Here is a 17,039-nt window from a genome sequence, read left to right on the forward strand (position 1 = left end):
CAGTTCTTGTCCAGCGGCGGCTCACTGCTTCTGCAAAGCAGATGGGTGAAGAGACCTTGGCTGCCTTGGGTAGACTGACTCTTCCTGCATCACAGCAGCTCTATGTTGACTCTGTGAAAGCAGACACATCATCAGTACTGGGACACTACATGGGAACCACTAGGAAACATCACTTACTGGCTTATAAACAAACGTACAGCTTCTAGCTCAATAGATGGCGCTGATGTTCTGAGCACCACCTCACCAGAGGTCAGCACTAGCTACCTCACGAGCTAACAGGACAAGAATCTAGCATGTCTAGCTGGCATATTCCTGCCACCACTAGATGGCGTCGTCCGTTTCGTGGGGGTTTCGGGAGCTGACTCACAGATGGCATTGACGTCACTGCTCCGTGCTCTGATGATGAACTTGGGTTCGTAACAGTCTCGGGCGTTGTTTACTTCCGGCCTGCTCATGTGCAGCCTGAGCCATCCTGGAGCCATTCTGACAGGGGGCTCTTTTCTCTCCTCTTATCCTCGGTTTGATGTGGTCCCTTTGTTTCAGGTTTATTTATCTACCGTTTCTGCTGCTTTGGGTTCTGGTGGTCGATTGTTCATTTGTGGCCGTCTCTTCTTTTCTGGCAGGGTTGGAACAGCTGTTTTTCTGCCCTGGGGTTGTTGATGCTTGGTTCCCCCTTCCGCTTCCCGGAGAGTGGGGAGCTGCACAGACATGCTGTGCAGCTCATGTGACGTCATGCTCGTTTGTTTGTTTTCATTTGGGGAGTTATGTCCACTCGTTTGTCTATTTTTGTCATTTTAACCAGAATAGGGGTTTGTTTTGGGGCGCTTACTTACTTTTCTGGGTGCCTGTCCCGGTCGATGGCAGATATAGACTGCTACAAATCACATGTGCATTTCTATAGGGCATTGCTCCTCGTGCCTCTATGAAGGGGCTAGATTCTGATTCATGGTCCCCGGTAGGCCTAAAACTCCATTCACACTGACCGATGCCAAAGTCTAAGGATATACATATCAGCCTTGATAGCTCCGGGGAACCTCCAGGACTCCCCCAGAAAAGGGCATTTCATTACATTCAATGCTGGTTTTCTGGGGGGAGCCCCGTCGGCTCCCCGGAGCTATCCCAGGCTGATATGCTAATGTCAGATTTTGGCATCAGTCATGTGTATGGAGTTCTTAGGCCTACCGGGGACCACGGCCAGAACCGGGCCCCCTCAGAGAGGCAAGGGGAGCAATGGCCTATAGAAGCCCCCGTGTAGTTGGAAGCATTCTATGTCTGCCATCGACCGGAACAGGCACCCAGAAAGGTAAGCGCCCCAAAACAAACCCCTATTCTGGTTAAAATTGCTACCAAAAACCGAACTAGTGGATAGAACTCCCCAACCGAAAACAAGCAAACTAGTGTGACGTCACACACTGCCGCGCCGCTGTCTGCGCAGCTCCCCCGCGCCGACTACCCACACCTCAGTTCTTGAGGCTGATGCTATAGGCGATGGTCGTTTGCTCTGGTTCCGGTGTCGCTACTGCACTGTGCTTTGCGTGTGGTGTTAGTTTTGTGGGTGCGAGAGCCAGGAGTTATCTTCAGTACTCGGGCTGCATGCGCCTACGGCTGCCTTCCCTAGGTGCCCTGTAAGTACTGCCCTTGGGGCTTGGGGCCACCTTCCACAGGCTCCTCGGGGTCTGCCTCTGCTGGTCCGTTTTACCTTTCGGTTTTTCGGCCACCTGTTGGGCTCTTGGGTGTTCTGTTCTCCCTTGTTACCGGCAGGTAAGAGGCAGTTTGCACTGGTAGGGGCGCAGGGTGCTGCTCAGCTTGTAATGACATCGCGGCCGGCTCTGTTCCTTGGGGTTCGCTGTCCTCTTGCGGGGTTTTGTTTTTCTTTTTGTTTTTGCCTGGTGGGGGGTTCTGTCATTTTATTCAGTTTGTTTTGCCCTTCCACTGTTCTCCTCGGTGGCGCCCCCTGCTAGGTCCCCGTGAGTGTACACGTCCCTGGGGTTCAGCTTTAGAAGTTTGCTTGGTAGTTTTGGGCGCCGGTTTGCAGCACCCTGCCTGGGACTACCTGAGCGCGAGTCCTCTTAAAGTAAACGCTCAGGACCCTGGGAATCCCCTAGGGGGCGCGTGGGTCCGATGGATGTGACCCCGGAGTCCCCACTCGCTGTGTGCGAGTTTGAGGGTTGCTCGGTCCCCTTGTCTCAGGGTGACCCTCATTGTTTTTGCCTCTGCCACGCTGCCTGTTGGGTTGGTGATACTTTCGACCCTGAGTCCTGTGAGTGTTGCTGCTTGCTTGTGACTCAATTTACCCAATCCTCTGATGATTCTATTCGGGTACAGGCGGCACGTGCGTTGCAGTCTAGGTTTCGTCTGTTGCAATGCACTCGGTTGGTTGCTTCCCCGGATGCCCCGGGGCTGCCCCGCTTTGCTTTTCGAGACCCGGACTTGGGGGTGGGGGTCGCTTCGATCCTGGTTCAGTCTGCACCTCCTCGTCCTTCCCCTTCTGTTCGTTCTGGTCTCCCGCCCCTGCTTCCGGCCCCGAAGCGTCTGAGGGTTTCGGGGTCGGAGCAGGGGTTACTTGATCTCGAGACTCGGGCAGCTTCGGGGGTTGCCCCTTCCGGGGGGGCGGCAGAGGCGTTCGAGTCTTGTCTCCCGGCGGAAGCTTCAGGGTCTGACCAGTGGGCCCCCCTTCCTCCAGCTTTTCCGGCTGCTCCGTCCTTGTCTTGTGGGGTCGGGGCTTGGGGAGAGGATTCGGCCTCGGGTCCTGTGGTGACGGACCTCGAGGCTGGGGAGGGGCTGACTTGGGGGCCTTGGGCCCCGCTAGACCCCGCCTGGGTTTTTCTTCCCACTGAGCGGGGCTTATTGTTAAAAGGAGTGGGGTTTTCTTTTCCCCCCTCTGCGTACGAGTTGAATTTGGTGTCAGCCCCTCCCCGGGTTCGGTGCCGTGTTCCCCCGGGTACGTCGGTTCCGTCCTTCCGGAGGTTTTCGGCTTATCGCATCCAACCTGGTGTGGTGCGAGCGGCCTTTGCAGCTTGCCTCCTGCGTGACCCGGATTATGCCTCGGAAATGGATCCGTTCACGTTCAGGTTTGGGGCTTCGTTCCCTTTCTGGCTCCGTTACGAGGTTCCGGAGTCGTCCTGGCTAGCAGACTGCCCCTTGTTTTGTCTGGATTCCTGGCATTCCTTCTGTCGTTCCCGCACGCTGGAGTGGCGGGAAGCTTCCACGGTGCTTCAGGTTTTCCTGGGGGGTGAACTTGAGTACCTGAATGAGTGCTTGTTTGCCCCTGCCCTTCCCCGCGATGTGGGCGTTATTCAGCTCCATGTGCAGGTTCCCTCCCTTTCGGCGGCGCTCGTTACGGAGGACTTGCGCGCCCGGGGCCTTTTGTGTTCGGCCTTGCGGTTCTTTTCCCTCCTGGAGTTGTCTTCGGATTGGCTCATGGAGGATGTGGGGACGCTTGGGTCCGTCCCGGGGTCCGGCACCTTGTCCTCGGCTGTCTTGTTGAAGCTGTTCACGCCGATTTTGCGGGATGCGGTTTCCCTGTTCTATGCTTCCCGTCTCGCGTGTCGGCAGGCGGTGCTGGGTTCCTCCGTGGAATCTGCTTGGGCTCTGGCTCTTAGGCGTTCTTCACCTTTTTGTCCTCTCCTGTTTGGGGAGTCGGCCGTGGCGCAGTTTATTCAGGCTGCGTCGGCGGCTTGTCGTCCGATGTCGGACTTGTTGGTTTTCCGGGGGTCCCGGGGTGGGTATTCCCGGAAAGGTCGTGCCAGGGCTCGGGGTTCCTCTCGTCGTGGTAGGCCTCTGGTGTCAGGTTTGGGGTTGGCTCCTCCTGCGGACCCTCCCTCGTCTGGTCGGCGCGGTGTTCGCGCTGTGCGGGGTTCTGGGTCTCGTAAGGGTCGCCGGCCCTTTCGCGGTTTGCCCCCTTGACGGGGCGATGGGGGGGCGGCTTGCGCTGTTCGCCCGCACCTGGTCCCACGATTCGTGGGCCTTTCGGGTCGTGTTTCGCGGCCTGCGGTGGCGTTGGGTGGCCCCTCCCCCCTTTGGGGGGTCAGGGCTGGCAGGGCAGGTTTCTTCCCCTGCGCTCTGTCGAGTCGTCTTGGAGTGGGTACGCTTGGGTGTCGTCGAAACGACGTTGTCCCTCAGATGGGTTTCCCGTCTGTTTCCGGTTCCGAAACGGGACTGCGCGGACCTGCGGTTCATTCTGGACTTGTCCCGTCTGAACCCCTAGGTTCATTGCCCCTCCTTTCGGATGACTACGCTGTCTCAGGTTCGGCCCCTCTTGGAGCCGGGAGCTTGGATGGTGTCCCTGGACCTCCGGGACGCTTATTGGCATGTCCCGATTCATCCGCGGTTCAGGGACTGGCTCGGTTTTGTTGTGGGGCATCTGAGTTACCGCATTCGTTGTCTCCCGTTCGGGTTGAACCTCGCGTGTTCACGCGCCTTACACGAGTTGTGGTGGCTTGTTTGCGTCTCCTAGGTGTTCGGGTGTTGGCCTACCTCGACGACTGGCTGGTTTGGGCTCCCAGCCAGTCAGCTTGCTTGCTAGCCAGGGATTTGGTTCTTTCCCAGCTCGCCGAGTTCGGGTTCTTGCCCTGGAAACACAAACCGAAACTGTCTCTATTTTCCGCTTGTTACAACTTGTAATAAAGTTGTTACATCTTGACTTAACGTGTTTATGACGTATTAGAACGTTGTTACAACTTGCTATATTGGTTTTTATAACTGGTTAGGAGGTGTTAAAACTTGTTCGAACGTTGTACCAACGTCGTAGTTTCGGTGTGTGTTTGGCGGGTGGTGATCTGGAGGAAGTCCCATCTGGTTCCCTCTCGGGTTCGGACTTGGCTGGGTCTCGTGTGGGACTCTCAAACCGCCTCCTTGTCTCTCCCTCCGGAGTCTCTCCTGCGGCTGCGGTCCCGCCTTCGTCTGTTTCTGGAGGGCCCTCGGGTCACCCGGCGGTTGCTCGAGGGGCTGTGCGGGAGCCTGAACTTTGCGATGGTGGTCTACCCGCCGGGTCGGGTTTGGCTTCGACGGCTGTTCTGGTTCCTTCGGGGTTCCCCCTTCCGCGCCTCTCGCGATCGCAGAGTTCGACCCCCGGGGGCCTTGCGTCGGTTGCTGCGTCACCGGCTTCCTCTTCGGGTTTTTCGGGGTACAGTGCCTTGGCGCCTACCCGAGCCCTCGCTCGATGTGTACACGGATGCGTCGTCTCTCGGCTGGGGTTTTGTGACCAGTGCTCACCAGGCCGGCCAGGGGCGTTGGGATCCGTCCTTCCGTTGAGCTCACAGCACGGTGCGGGAGTTCGCGGCAGTGTGGTTTGCTCTGGGGAGGATTCGGGTGGCCCGCGGATCGACGATTCGGCTCCATTCGGCCTGCTCTCCGGTGGTTTATTGCCTGAACCGCGGGGGTTCGATGCGGTCCTTGTCTCTTTGGGGTTGGTCGCTTCGGGTGACTCGTCTGCTGAGTTCTCGGGGTTTGGCTCTCCTGGCGGTTCACGTACGGGGCGTGTCCAACGTCTTGGCCGACGCCCTGTCTCGCTTCGTTCCCCTCTCCACGGAGTGGACGGTCGACGACAAGTCCTTCCGTTGGCTTTGCCAGACGTTCGGGCGCCCCGAAGTGGACCTCTTCGCGTCGGCGTGGTCGCGGCGTCTTCCCGTTTATGCGGCGCCCTTCCCCGATTGCGAGGCCGTCGGGGGTCGATGCCTTTCGGCTAGACTGGTTGAGGTGGGGGGTTCCTGTACCTCTTTCCCCCGGTTCGGCTGTTGCTCCAGGTCCTGACTCGCTTAGAGACTTACCGGGGGAGAGTTGTCCTTCTGGCCTCTTGGTGGCCGGCCCAGCCTTGGTTTCAGGCGCTGGTTGCTCGGTGTCCGAACCCGAGGGTTTTCCCGCGGCTCCGCCTCTTTCAGCAGATCGGGCCGGTACGTCACGCAGCTGGTTCGATCTTCTCCTCGAGTCTTCGCGTATGGTTTTTTTTACTCGAGTCTATCATCATCTCTATGGTGATCAGGTGGCCTCCTTGTTGGTGTCCCACCTGAGGGCTTCTTCTCGGCGGCAGTATGAAGTTTCCTGGCGGTCCTTCCGTTTCTTTTTGCGTCTTCGTCGTGTTAGCTCCTTGTCTGTTCAGGTGGTCTTGTCCTTCCTCTCGTGGTTGTTTAAGGACCGTCATCTTATGCCTAACACTGTCGCTTCGTATCGTGCGGCGCTGGTGGAGCCGCTTCAGCTTGCTTTCGGTATCAATGTTACGTCTGCGCCGTTTCGCGAGCTGTCTCGTGCGTTGTTTCACCTCCGGCCTGCTCATGCGTCACCTGAGCCGTCCTGGTCTTTGGACAGAGTGCTCGCTTTCCTTTCATCTCCTCGTTTCGTTGTGGCCCCTTCGGTCCAGGATTGTTTTTCCAAGGCACTTTTCTTGTTGGCTTTGGCCTCTGGGGGTCGGGTAGGGGAGCTTCATGCTCTCCTCCGGCGCAGGGGTTTCTGCTCTTTTGGTCGTGGTGATTGTTTTGTTCGTTTGCAGCCGTCTCCTTCTTTTCTGGCGAAGAATGAGACTGCTGCGTTCCAGAGGGGTCCATGGGTGGTTGATGCTTGGTTGGTCAGGCCGGGGGTGCATCATGTTTTGTGTCCGGTTGCGGCGCTTCGCCGTTATTTGCGCGCCACAGCTTCTGTGTCCGGGGACGCGCTGTGGGTTGATCCGGTTTCCCTTCTTCCCTGTTCGCGGGTTCGGGTCTCTCAGGTCGTCCGCAGGGTTATTAGGTCCAGCCAGCCTGCGGTCTATCCCCGTGCCCATGACGTTCGTAAGTTCGCGGCTCTTGCTGCCGTCTTTGGGAATATGTCTTGGTCTGATATTCGGGCGCGGGGATTTTGGCGGTCGAACAGGGTCCTGGCTGCTCGTTACCTTGTGAATGTCCCTGGGCCTCGTCGGGCCTGTGTTGCTTTGGGTCGGCGGTTGCAGCCAGTTGTCTCGGCTTCGAGTTGAGGGGTGAGCGACGACCGCCTCCCGGGTAAGTCCCTCTTTTTCTGTCTGTGGGTAGTTAGCTCCGGGGAGCCGACGGGGCTCCCCCCAGAAAACCAGCGTTGAATGTAATGAAACGCCATTTTCTGGGCAAGTCCCGGAGGCTCCCCGGCATCCCTCCCTCCCTCCGGTCGGTGTTTTTCGTGTTTTTGACATCCAGCCTCAAGAACCGAGGTGTGGGTAGCCGGCGCGGGGGGTCTGGGGCTCCCCCTTCCCCCTCCCGGGGAGGGGGGAGCTGCGCAGACAGCGGCGCGGCAGTGTGTGATGTCACACTAATTTGCTTGTTTTCGGTTGGGGAGTTCTATCCACTAGTTCGGTTTTTGGTAGCAATTTTAACCAGAATAGGGGTTTGTTTTGGGGCGCTTACCTTTCTGGGTGCCTGTTCCGGTCGATGGCAGACATAGAATGCTTCCAACTACACGGGGGCTTCTATAGGCCATTGCTCCCCTTGCCTCTCTGAGGGGGCCCGGTTCTGGCCGTGGTCCCCGGTAGGCCTAAGAACTCCATACACATGACTGATGCCAAAGTCTGACATTAGCATATCAGCCTGGGATAGCTCCGGGGAGCCTCCGGGACTCGCCCAGAAAATGGTGTTTCATTACATTCAACGCTGGTTTTTTGCTTTTTCAAAATAAAAGTTATTATATACAGAGCACCACTTGGTTTCCGAACTTTAGTTATCCGAAACTTCCAGTTTCCCGATTGGGGTTGGGGAGTCATGCTACCCGAACAAAGTTCGGGTAGGAAGGGGTCCACCAAGCGTCACGCCGGCTTGTGGTGGTGGGTGGGCGATGGTCCAGTTTGCCCACTGTGACTTCACAGATTCACGGCCTATTATTCCTATTATTTTGAATTGCCATAAGGCTGGAATGTTCATTCTGTGCTTTTGTTTTACATATCTGCACAATCAAGAAACATCTGTGCACCATGTTGGCTCCAAATGCACCCATTGCGTCAGTGATGGCTGACTGGTGGGTGGATGGACGATGGAACTTGGGTGGGAGGCAGTATGAATGAGGGGGGGGGGAGAATCAGTGAGAGAGGGGGGGGAGAGATGCTAGGGGGGAGGGGGAGGTAGGGAGAGATGTTAGGAGGTAGGGAGAGATGCTAAGAGGGAGGGGGAGGTAGGGAGAGATGCTAGGAGGTAGGCAGGAAGGGATGGAAGTAGTGAGAATTAGGGAGGGAAAGGCAGGCTGGCAGGCACAGGCAGGCAGGCACAGGCAGGCAGGCAGGCAGGCAGGCTAGCTTGCAGGCAGGCAGGCTAGCTTGCAGGCAGGCAGGCTAGCTTGCAGGCAGGCAGGCTAGCTTGCAGGCAGGGAGTGAGTGGTAGTCACGCGGTTGAACCGCGTGACCTTGAGAGATGGGATGTAGGGGGGCGGGTGGTTTGTTGGTGGTGGGGGTGAGACCGGCTCATTCCCGAAGATAAGCCTAACACACACTACCCGTTAGCATGATGGCAGGGGGGGAGGCAGGCTGGCTGGAAAGGAAGCAGGCTGGCAGGCTGGCAGGCAGGCTGGCTGGCTGGCAGGCTGGCAGGCTGGGAAGGAGGCAGGCTGGGAAGGAGGCAGGCTGGGAAGGAGGCAGGCTGGCAGGCTGGCAGGCTGGGAAGGAGGCAGGCTGGGAAGGAGGCAGGCTGGGAAGAAGGCAGGCTGGGAAGGAGGCAGGCTGGGAAGGAGGCAGGCTGGGAAGAAGGCAGGCTGGGAAGGAGGCAGGCTGGGAAGGAAGCAGACTGGCAGGCTGGGAAGGAAGCAGGCTGGCAGGCTGGGAAGGAGGCAGGCAGGCAGGCTGGGAAGGAAGCAGGCTGGCAGGCTGGGAAGGAGGCAGGCTGGCAGGCTGGGAAGGAGGCAGGCTGGGAAGGAGGCAGGCTGGGAAGGAGGCAGGCTGGGAAGGAGGCAGGCTGGGAAGGAGGCAGGCTGGCAGGCTGGGAAGGAGGCAGGCTGGGAAGGAGGCAGGCTGGGAAGGAGGCAGGCAGGCAGGCTGGGAAGGAGGCAGGCAGGCAGGCTGGGAAGGAGGCAGGCTGGGAAGGAAGCAGGCTGGCAGGGTGGGAAGGAGGCAGGCAGGCAGGAAGCGATATATGGGTGTTGAAGTGAACTGTGAACCACGTGACCTTTGAGAGTGTGTGTGTGTGTGTGTATGGGTTTGGGGTGGGGGGTGGGGGAGGTGTGTCGGTGGTGGGGGGAGAGGGGGAGGTGTGTCGGTGGTGGGGGGAGAGGGGGAGGTGTGTTGGTGGTGGGGGAGGGACCGGCTGACTCCGTAAGCCTAACCACACTCCACAGACCTGTGACCCAGATTTGTTTCTTAAATGTACAGTACATCATCGTATATTTTAGGCAGGATGTGCCTGCAGGCTGGCAGGAAACATCCAGAGGATGTTTGCCAGACGTCTTAATAATCAGTTAGGAACAATTAAGGACTTTTATAAAGCGGATCAGGACTTCACTTATTGATGAGTACAAACAAAACACGGTCGCATTTACGCCATGAACCTGACGATTTTTTTCCCTAGAGTTTTTTTCATAAATTTTTCGGAAAAATTTCTTTTTACATTTCTAGTTTATTTTTCCCCTCTATTTCTCGTATACGAACTTACATGTTAACCGACGGGTCTCGTCCCCAAGGGGTTCGGAAACCAAGTGGTACTCTGTACCACACCATGGGTCCTAAGATGGATGGTGAGAGAACAGGATGGATGGATAGGAGGGTGGATGGATGGATGGATGGTGAAGGGGGATTGGATGCATGGTGGGACTGGATGGATGGATGGTGGGGAACTAGATGGATGGATGGTGGGGGAACTGGATGGATGAATGGATGGTGGGGGGATGGATGGATGAAGGGGGACTGGATGGATGGTGGGGGGACTGGATGGATGGTGGTGGGATTGGATGGATGGATGGTAGGGGAACGGGATGGATGGTGCTCTCTAGAGTGGAGTACTGCTGCACAATGACAGCCCCCTTCAGAGCTGGAAAAATAGCTGACCTGGAGAGCGTGCAGAGATCCTTTACTGCTAGAATCCACTCAGTAAAACATCCAAACTGCTGAGACAGACTAAAGAGCCTAAACCTGTATTCCCTTGAGTGCAGGCAGGAGAGATACATAATAATTTACACGTGGAAAATAGTAGAGGGGATGGTCCCAAACCTGCACACAGAAATAACATCACATGAGACCAGAAGGCATGGCAGGATGTGCAGAATACCCTCGTTGAAAAGCAGAGGTGCAACAGGTACTCAGAGAGAGAACTCTATCAACATCAGAGGCCTGAGACTGTTCAACACGCTTCCACTACACATAAGGGACATAACTGGCCGACCCCTCACAGTGTTCAAGAGAGAACTGGATAAACACCTCCAAAGGATACCCGATCAACCAGGCTGTGACTCATACGTCAGGCTGCGAGCAGCTGCGTCCAACAGCCTGGTTGACCTGTCCAGTAACCAGGAGGCCTGGTCTACCAATGAGGTGGTAGAGGTACTTGGAATTAAGGTAGAAAAACTAAACCTAATTATTATTCTAATATATAAACCGCCAGATACAACGGTTGAGGAATTCACAGAGCAGATGCACAAAATAGAGAACATCTTTGATAACCTAGCAAACCCAGCTGCAGATATTATCTTTCTTGGAGATTTCAATTTACCAAGTCTAAGATGGAGAATGGCAAACATAAATATCATAGCAGGGAATGACCCGGGAAATAACCAACCACAGGTCAGAGAACTTTTGAGATTCTGTGACAAATTCTCACTCAGTCAACAGATTACAGAACCAACTAGGAACGAAAACACACTAGACTTGTTATTCACAAACAATGATGAACTAATCAGAGACATTACAATCTCAAATACTACATACTCAAACTATAAGCTCATTGAAGTGCGAACTAGCATAAATAACAGTAGTAGGTCTAAGAGACCCAACAAGCGAGAAGGAGTATTCAATCAATTAAATTTCAACAATAAGAGGATCGACTGGGAAAAAATAAATGTAAACCTTACAACCATTCAATGGGAGACGGTCTTAAGCGATAAAATTCCCACACAGGGAATAGCTTCAACTGACAGCTGAAGCTTACAAGGTCTGCTTCAAGCACGTGCCTGTGAGGAGGGTCAGAAAGAGGACCACTCTAGAAAGAGAACGCAGACGACTGTACAGGAGAAGGAAAAAAATAACGGAAATGCTTCGGCAGACACGACTATCACAAGAAAGGAAAATAAACCTAAACAGGGAGATCGAAAAAATAGAACAAACGTTGAAGCGATCATATGAGTCTGAGGAAATGGAATGGGAACAGAAAGCTATACAAGAGATAAAGAAAAATACAAAATATTTTTTACGCAAAATCAAAATAAAAAACCTCGACCAGTATTGGATCGTTAATTACAAATGATGGTATGTACACAAAGGACAACAAAGAGATTAGTGAAATTCTAAGAAGCCAGTATGAGGCTATGTTCAGCACACCAATAAACATGAAAGTTGATGACCCAGACAGCTTCTTTATGAATGACATTCAAGCTGCAGATAATATAACGGATATTAACATGAACTCGAAGACATTGTAAGAGAAATTGACAATATGCCCATGCACTCAGCTCCTGGGCCTGACTCATGGAATTCAATATTCATAAAGAAATGTAAAGTACCAATAGCGCGAGCACTCAGCATAATATGGAGAAAGAGCCTGGATACAGGGGAGATACCAGCTGCACTTAAATCTGCAGATATAGCTCCTCTGCACAAGGGGGGTAGTAAAGCCTTGGCAAAAAATTATAGACCAGTTGCACTAACGTCACACTTATTATGTGTTTGAAAGAGTGATTAGGAATCAAATTTCTAGTTTTATGGAAAATAATGAGCTACACAATTTAGGACAACATGGATTTAGAGCGGGCAGATCCTGCCTGTCACAGTTACTCAACCAATATGACAAAATCACAGAAGCTCTAGAAGAAAAGCAAAATGCAGATGTTGTATACACAGACTTTGCAAAGGCGTTCGACAAATGTGACCATGGGGTGATAGCACACAAAATGAGGTCACTGGGAATAACTGGTAAAGTAGGATGCTGGATACTCAATTTCCTGTCGAATAGAACACAAAGAGTAACAGTCAATTAAATCAAATAAAGTCCAAGCGCAGTTAAAAGCTCTGTACCTCAAGGTACAGTCCTTGCACCGCTACTGTTCCTTATTCTCATATCAGATATAGACAAAAATACAAGTCACAGCTTCTTGTCATCCTTTGCAGATGACACAAAAATCAGTATGAAAATTACCTCTGCTGAAGACGTTGAAAAACTACAAGCAGATATCAACAAAGTTTTCGATTGGGCAGCAGAAAATAGCATGATGTTTAACAGTGATAAATTTCAGGTATTCAGATACGGCAAAAATGAGGATCTGAAACATAATACAGGATACAAAACACAATTGAATCTGCCCATAGCAGAAAAACAGCATGTCAAGGATTTGGAATAATGATGTTGGACGATCTAACGTTTAGGGAGCATAACCAAGCAAATATTGCGTCGGCCAGAAAAATGATAGGATGGAGTACGAGAAGTTTCAAATCCAGGGATCCCATCATAATGGGTGTACTCTTCAAGTCACTTGTGTTGTCCCATCTTGAGTACTGCTCAGTACTAACTTCCCCCCTTCAGAGCAAGAGAGATTGCCGAAATAGAGGGAATACAGAGAACATATACGGCACGCATAGACGAGATAAAACACCTAAATTATTGGGATCGTCTCAAAGCTCTCCAAATGTACTCTCTAGAAAGGAGACGAGAGAGATACCAAATAATATACACATGGAAAATACTGGAGGGCCAGGTCCCTAATCTACACAGTAAAATAACAACGTACTGGAGTGAACGATATGGAAGAAAATGCAGAATAGAACCAGTGAAGAGCAGAGGTGCCATAGGCACAATCAGAGAACACTGTATAAACATCAGAGGTCCGTGGTTGTTCAACGTTCTACCAGCGACTATAAGAAATATTGCCGGAACAACCGTGGACATCTTCAAGAGAAAACTAGACTGTTTCCTCCAAGGAGTGCCGGCCCAACCGGGCTGTGGTGGGTATGTGGGCCTGTGGGCCGCTCCAAGCAACAGCCTGGTGGACCAAACTCTCACAAGTCAAGCCTGGCCTCGGGCTGGGCTTGGGGGGGGGGGGGTAGAAGAACTCCCAGAACCCCCAGAACCCCATCAAGCAGGTATCAAGCAGGTCGATGACCAGGCCGCAGGGATGCTAAGACCCGGAAGCACCTCAAGGTAACCTCAAGGTATGGTGAAGGGGGACTGGATGGATGGTGCCGGGACTGGATGGATGGATGGATGGATGGATGGTGGGGGAATGGTATGGATGGATGGATGGTGAAGGGGGACTGGATAGATGGATGAGGGGGGTAAGTAGATGGATGAGTGGTGGGGGAACTGGATGGAGGAGGGGGATTGGATAGATGGTGGAGAGAACCTCCATCCCCCACACTGCATCCTCCCTGCTACCCCCATCCCATCACTGGACCCTCCCCGCTACCTCCATTCCCCCCCCCCCACACAGCCCCCTCCCCTCTACCCCCATACCGCCACTGGACCCTCCCCACCACCTCCACCCCCTCACTGCCCCCTCCCCCCCCCTCACTGCCCCCTCCCCCAGCTGTACCCTCCCAACCACATCTGGATCTTATTAATACAGAATACTTCCTTCCTACCAACTGGTGGATCGGAGGTCCACTGCCTGAGACTGCTGCCTGATTATTATACTCGGGTTGTTTACTGACTGTGAAAGCCTGATTGACTGTAAATGGCTGAATGACTGTAAATGCCTAACTGGTTGCTACAACAACTGTGAATGCTTGAAATGCATGACTGACTTGTGACTGTAAGTGACTGGTTCTGACTGGCTGCCACATAACAGAGGCAGTGAAATGTTTGAAAGGAAAATTGGAACCAGTGATGCAGATATGAATGCGCGAGCAGGGGCGGTCTCGCCTCCCCCTCCCCCTCCTCTTCCTCACCCTCCCTATGCACCAACACTGCTCCTCCCTTCCTTCTCACTGTCTCCCATACACCAACAAAGAGTCTTCAGTGCAGTTAAATGTTCACTTATTTTATTTATGGTTTATATTTATACCTGATTGTTTTTTGTGTGAAAAATATGAGTAGTATTCTGTATAAAATGCATTTTTAAGTTAATATTTTTGGAGGGTGTGGAGTTTACATTATGTCTTATGGCTAAATTCATTGGTTGACGAATTTTTGGATGATGATGTGTCTCTGGGAACGGATTACGATCGTGAACAAAGGTACCACTGTACTGTGTGCTGGTCTCGCTGCGGTTTTTAGCAACATGTCTTGAGTCGACATTCATGCATGGGGGGAGGGGGGGGGGTTTGGAGGTTGAACAGGGTCTTGGCTGCGAGGTATCATGTGAACATTCAGGTTCCTTCCCGGCTGTGTGTGGCTTTGGGGCACCTGTTGTGGCTGTCTCTCTCTTCCTTGTCTTGAGACCTGTGGTGCTGCCGCCTCCCAGGTAAGTCCCTCCTTTTACTTATCTTTGGGTAGTTAGCTTCAGGGAGCCGACGGGGCTCCCAACAGAAAACAGCGTTGAATATAATGAAATGCCATTTTCTTAGTGAGCCTGGAGGCTCCCTGACACCTTCCCTCTATCTGGTCAGTGGTTTTCATCATTCAAGAACTAGAATGGTGGGCTGCCTGCTACCCCCTTCCCCTTCCTACCACCCATTTTCTGGATGAGCCTATAGTATGACTACCGAGTTCCTTGTCCAAAACTCGGGAAGGAATCGCACCGCAAATGGTGTTTCATTACATTCAACACTGGATTTTTCACTCTCCCCGGAACATTTGTTTTATATCACCTATTTTTCAAATTCACCACACATTTAAATATCTTGGGACACCACTCATAGTCATCAACCTTTAATACAATACTTAGGCACTAGAAATATCCTTTAGCTCCTCTGATGTAGCAGTGTGTGTAATTACCTAAGTGTAGTTACAGGATGAGAGCTATGCTTGTTGTGTCCCGTCTTCCCAGTACTCTTTGTCATGTAACGCTTTGAAACTACTGACAGTTTTGGCCTCCACTACCTTCTCACTTAGCTTGTTCCAACCATCTACCACTCTGTTTACAAAAGAAAACTTTCTAATATTTTTCTGGCATGTGTGGGGGTGACTCTGAACCCCCCACTGGGAATAAGAGCCTCAAGTTTGAGCCATTGCAGTATTGTGCTTGCTCAGAAAGTATTTAACATTCATTATAAAGTGAATTTGTAACATTTGACAGATTTAATCAAATGTTCTGCTTTCTTTTAGATCTGAAAGGCAAATTCAAGAGGATGTGTCCACAGTGCATGACTGCCGTTCATGTTCGAATTCATGTCTGTGCTTGTGGACACAGCTTTCTTAAGGAAAAACTGGAAGTTGACAAGAAAAAGGAGGCCCATCAGCTGGTGATGGGGAAGAAAGCTGCCAAGAACAACACGCTCACCCGGTCATTTGCTACTCTTCAGAAACATGTACAGTACTGTAATATAATTTATTCTGTTTACAATATCATTTACCTACATAATGTACTTACATATAATTACTCTAACAGAAATAATAATAACTTTAATTCCACAAAAGTACTGTATAGAGCAGTGGTCAGTACAGTGAAGTCACAACTGATAGGTCCCGAGTAAGATTTCCATGATAGAAGTGGGATGTTTGGGCACGGTTTCTTTTTACCTAGCTGTAAATAGGTACCTGGGAGTAAGGCAACTATTGTGGATTGCATACAGCAATTGTTCTTGGGAGACCTCAATAAACTGAACAGGTTTACTGTCCCCGACAATGGGGGACCAAACCATATTCATTAGTAAACACTGAACATTATATTGAATATGTGGTATAATTTCCCAGGTAAAATGTAATGTACACAAAAATACAATAATTTACTAGGAATATTTGTGGAAGTGTAATGGAGACTAACATATTAAATAATATATTATTTCAGTGGGGAGCCCCTTTTTGCTCCTTGGAGCTATTGGATATTCGCTATACAGTATTAGTCTGGGGCTTCAGTCGATGGAGTTCTGCCTACTGGGGACCACGAGCCAAAACCTTACCCCCTCAGAGAGGCGCAAGGAGCAATGGCCTAAGGAAACCTCTTTGTACAGTGTTACCTTGGTTTTTTAATTTAATCTGTTCCCAGGGATCGAAAAAAGACCCAATTCCTTAGTACAGTGGTACCTCGGAATACGAGTTTTTCGGAATATGAGCAGGATTTGCTCAGAAAATGTGCTTCTGAAGGCGAGGGTTACTTCGGAACACGAGTTTGTTGATACGCGTACAGTTGTTTGTTGTTGTTAAAGATTTGCTACCTGGAACAAAAAGTTCCAAGTAACACGGGCTATGGTGAGCCCGTAGATAGTTATACGCGTACAGGCCGACTAGCACGTGGTGGCACGGCAATCGCGCCTCAGTTTACCAGTACCTTGCGCCCAGTGACTATCCTGCCTGAATTCTCCACAAGGATTTATAGTTTTTTGTCGGATTTTTGGTCATTTGAGCATAAAAGTTATTATATATCTCGCCATGGGCCCCAAGAAAGCCAGTGGTAAGGTTCAAACTAAGAAAATAGTTGTTAGTAGAGGATGTCCCTTCTTCATTAAGAAAAATGTGTGAATTATGGGAAGAACTGCAAAGTTTTGTTGAAAAAACTCGCCCAGATAAAGCTGTAGCAGGCCGTTGCATTGACCTTTTAAATGACAAAGTGATGTCTTACTACAGACAAGTGTTAAAATGTAGGGAAAAACAAGTGTTTTAAGACAGATTCTTAGTAAGACAAGCAAGTCTTAGTGGTATGCAGGCAAAACGTGCCAGTGTGTGCACACCAGTGAAGTCCTCACTGCCTGATGTTATAATGGAAGGGGACTCCCCCTTCCAAACAGTAACACCTCTTCCTCCCTCCTCCTCACCATCTTCCATACACCAACAGCATTCATCAGCAAGGGTAAGTAATAACTTGAACATAGTTTTGTAGGTTTA

At 51.7% G+C, this 17,039-nt stretch overlaps 1 protein-coding gene across 3 annotated transcripts in view; it reads left to right on the top strand.

The window, feature by feature from the left end:
• The window catches only part of LOC138356905 (uncharacterized), a 122,222-nt gene that overhangs the window by 24,564 nt on the left and 80,619 nt on the right, over positions 1-17,039 (top strand). For all 3 annotated transcript variants that reach the window (XR_011224711.1, XM_069313424.1, XM_069313423.1), the window contains exon 2: positions 15,324-15,526. Coding sequence is in view for 2 of the 3 variants with exons in the window: in XM_069313423.1 (XP_069169524.1) it covers positions 15,324-15,526 (203 nt within the window). In the remaining variant the exon portion in view is untranslated. The remainder of the gene's footprint in view (positions 1-15,323; positions 15,527-17,039) is intronic.

Source organism: Procambarus clarkii, chromosome 75 (genome assembly GCF_040958095.1).
Source record: "Procambarus clarkii isolate CNS0578487 chromosome 75, FALCON_Pclarkii_2.0, whole genome shotgun sequence".
Classification (NCBI taxonomy): domain Eukaryota; kingdom Metazoa; phylum Arthropoda; class Malacostraca; order Decapoda; family Cambaridae; genus Procambarus; species Procambarus clarkii.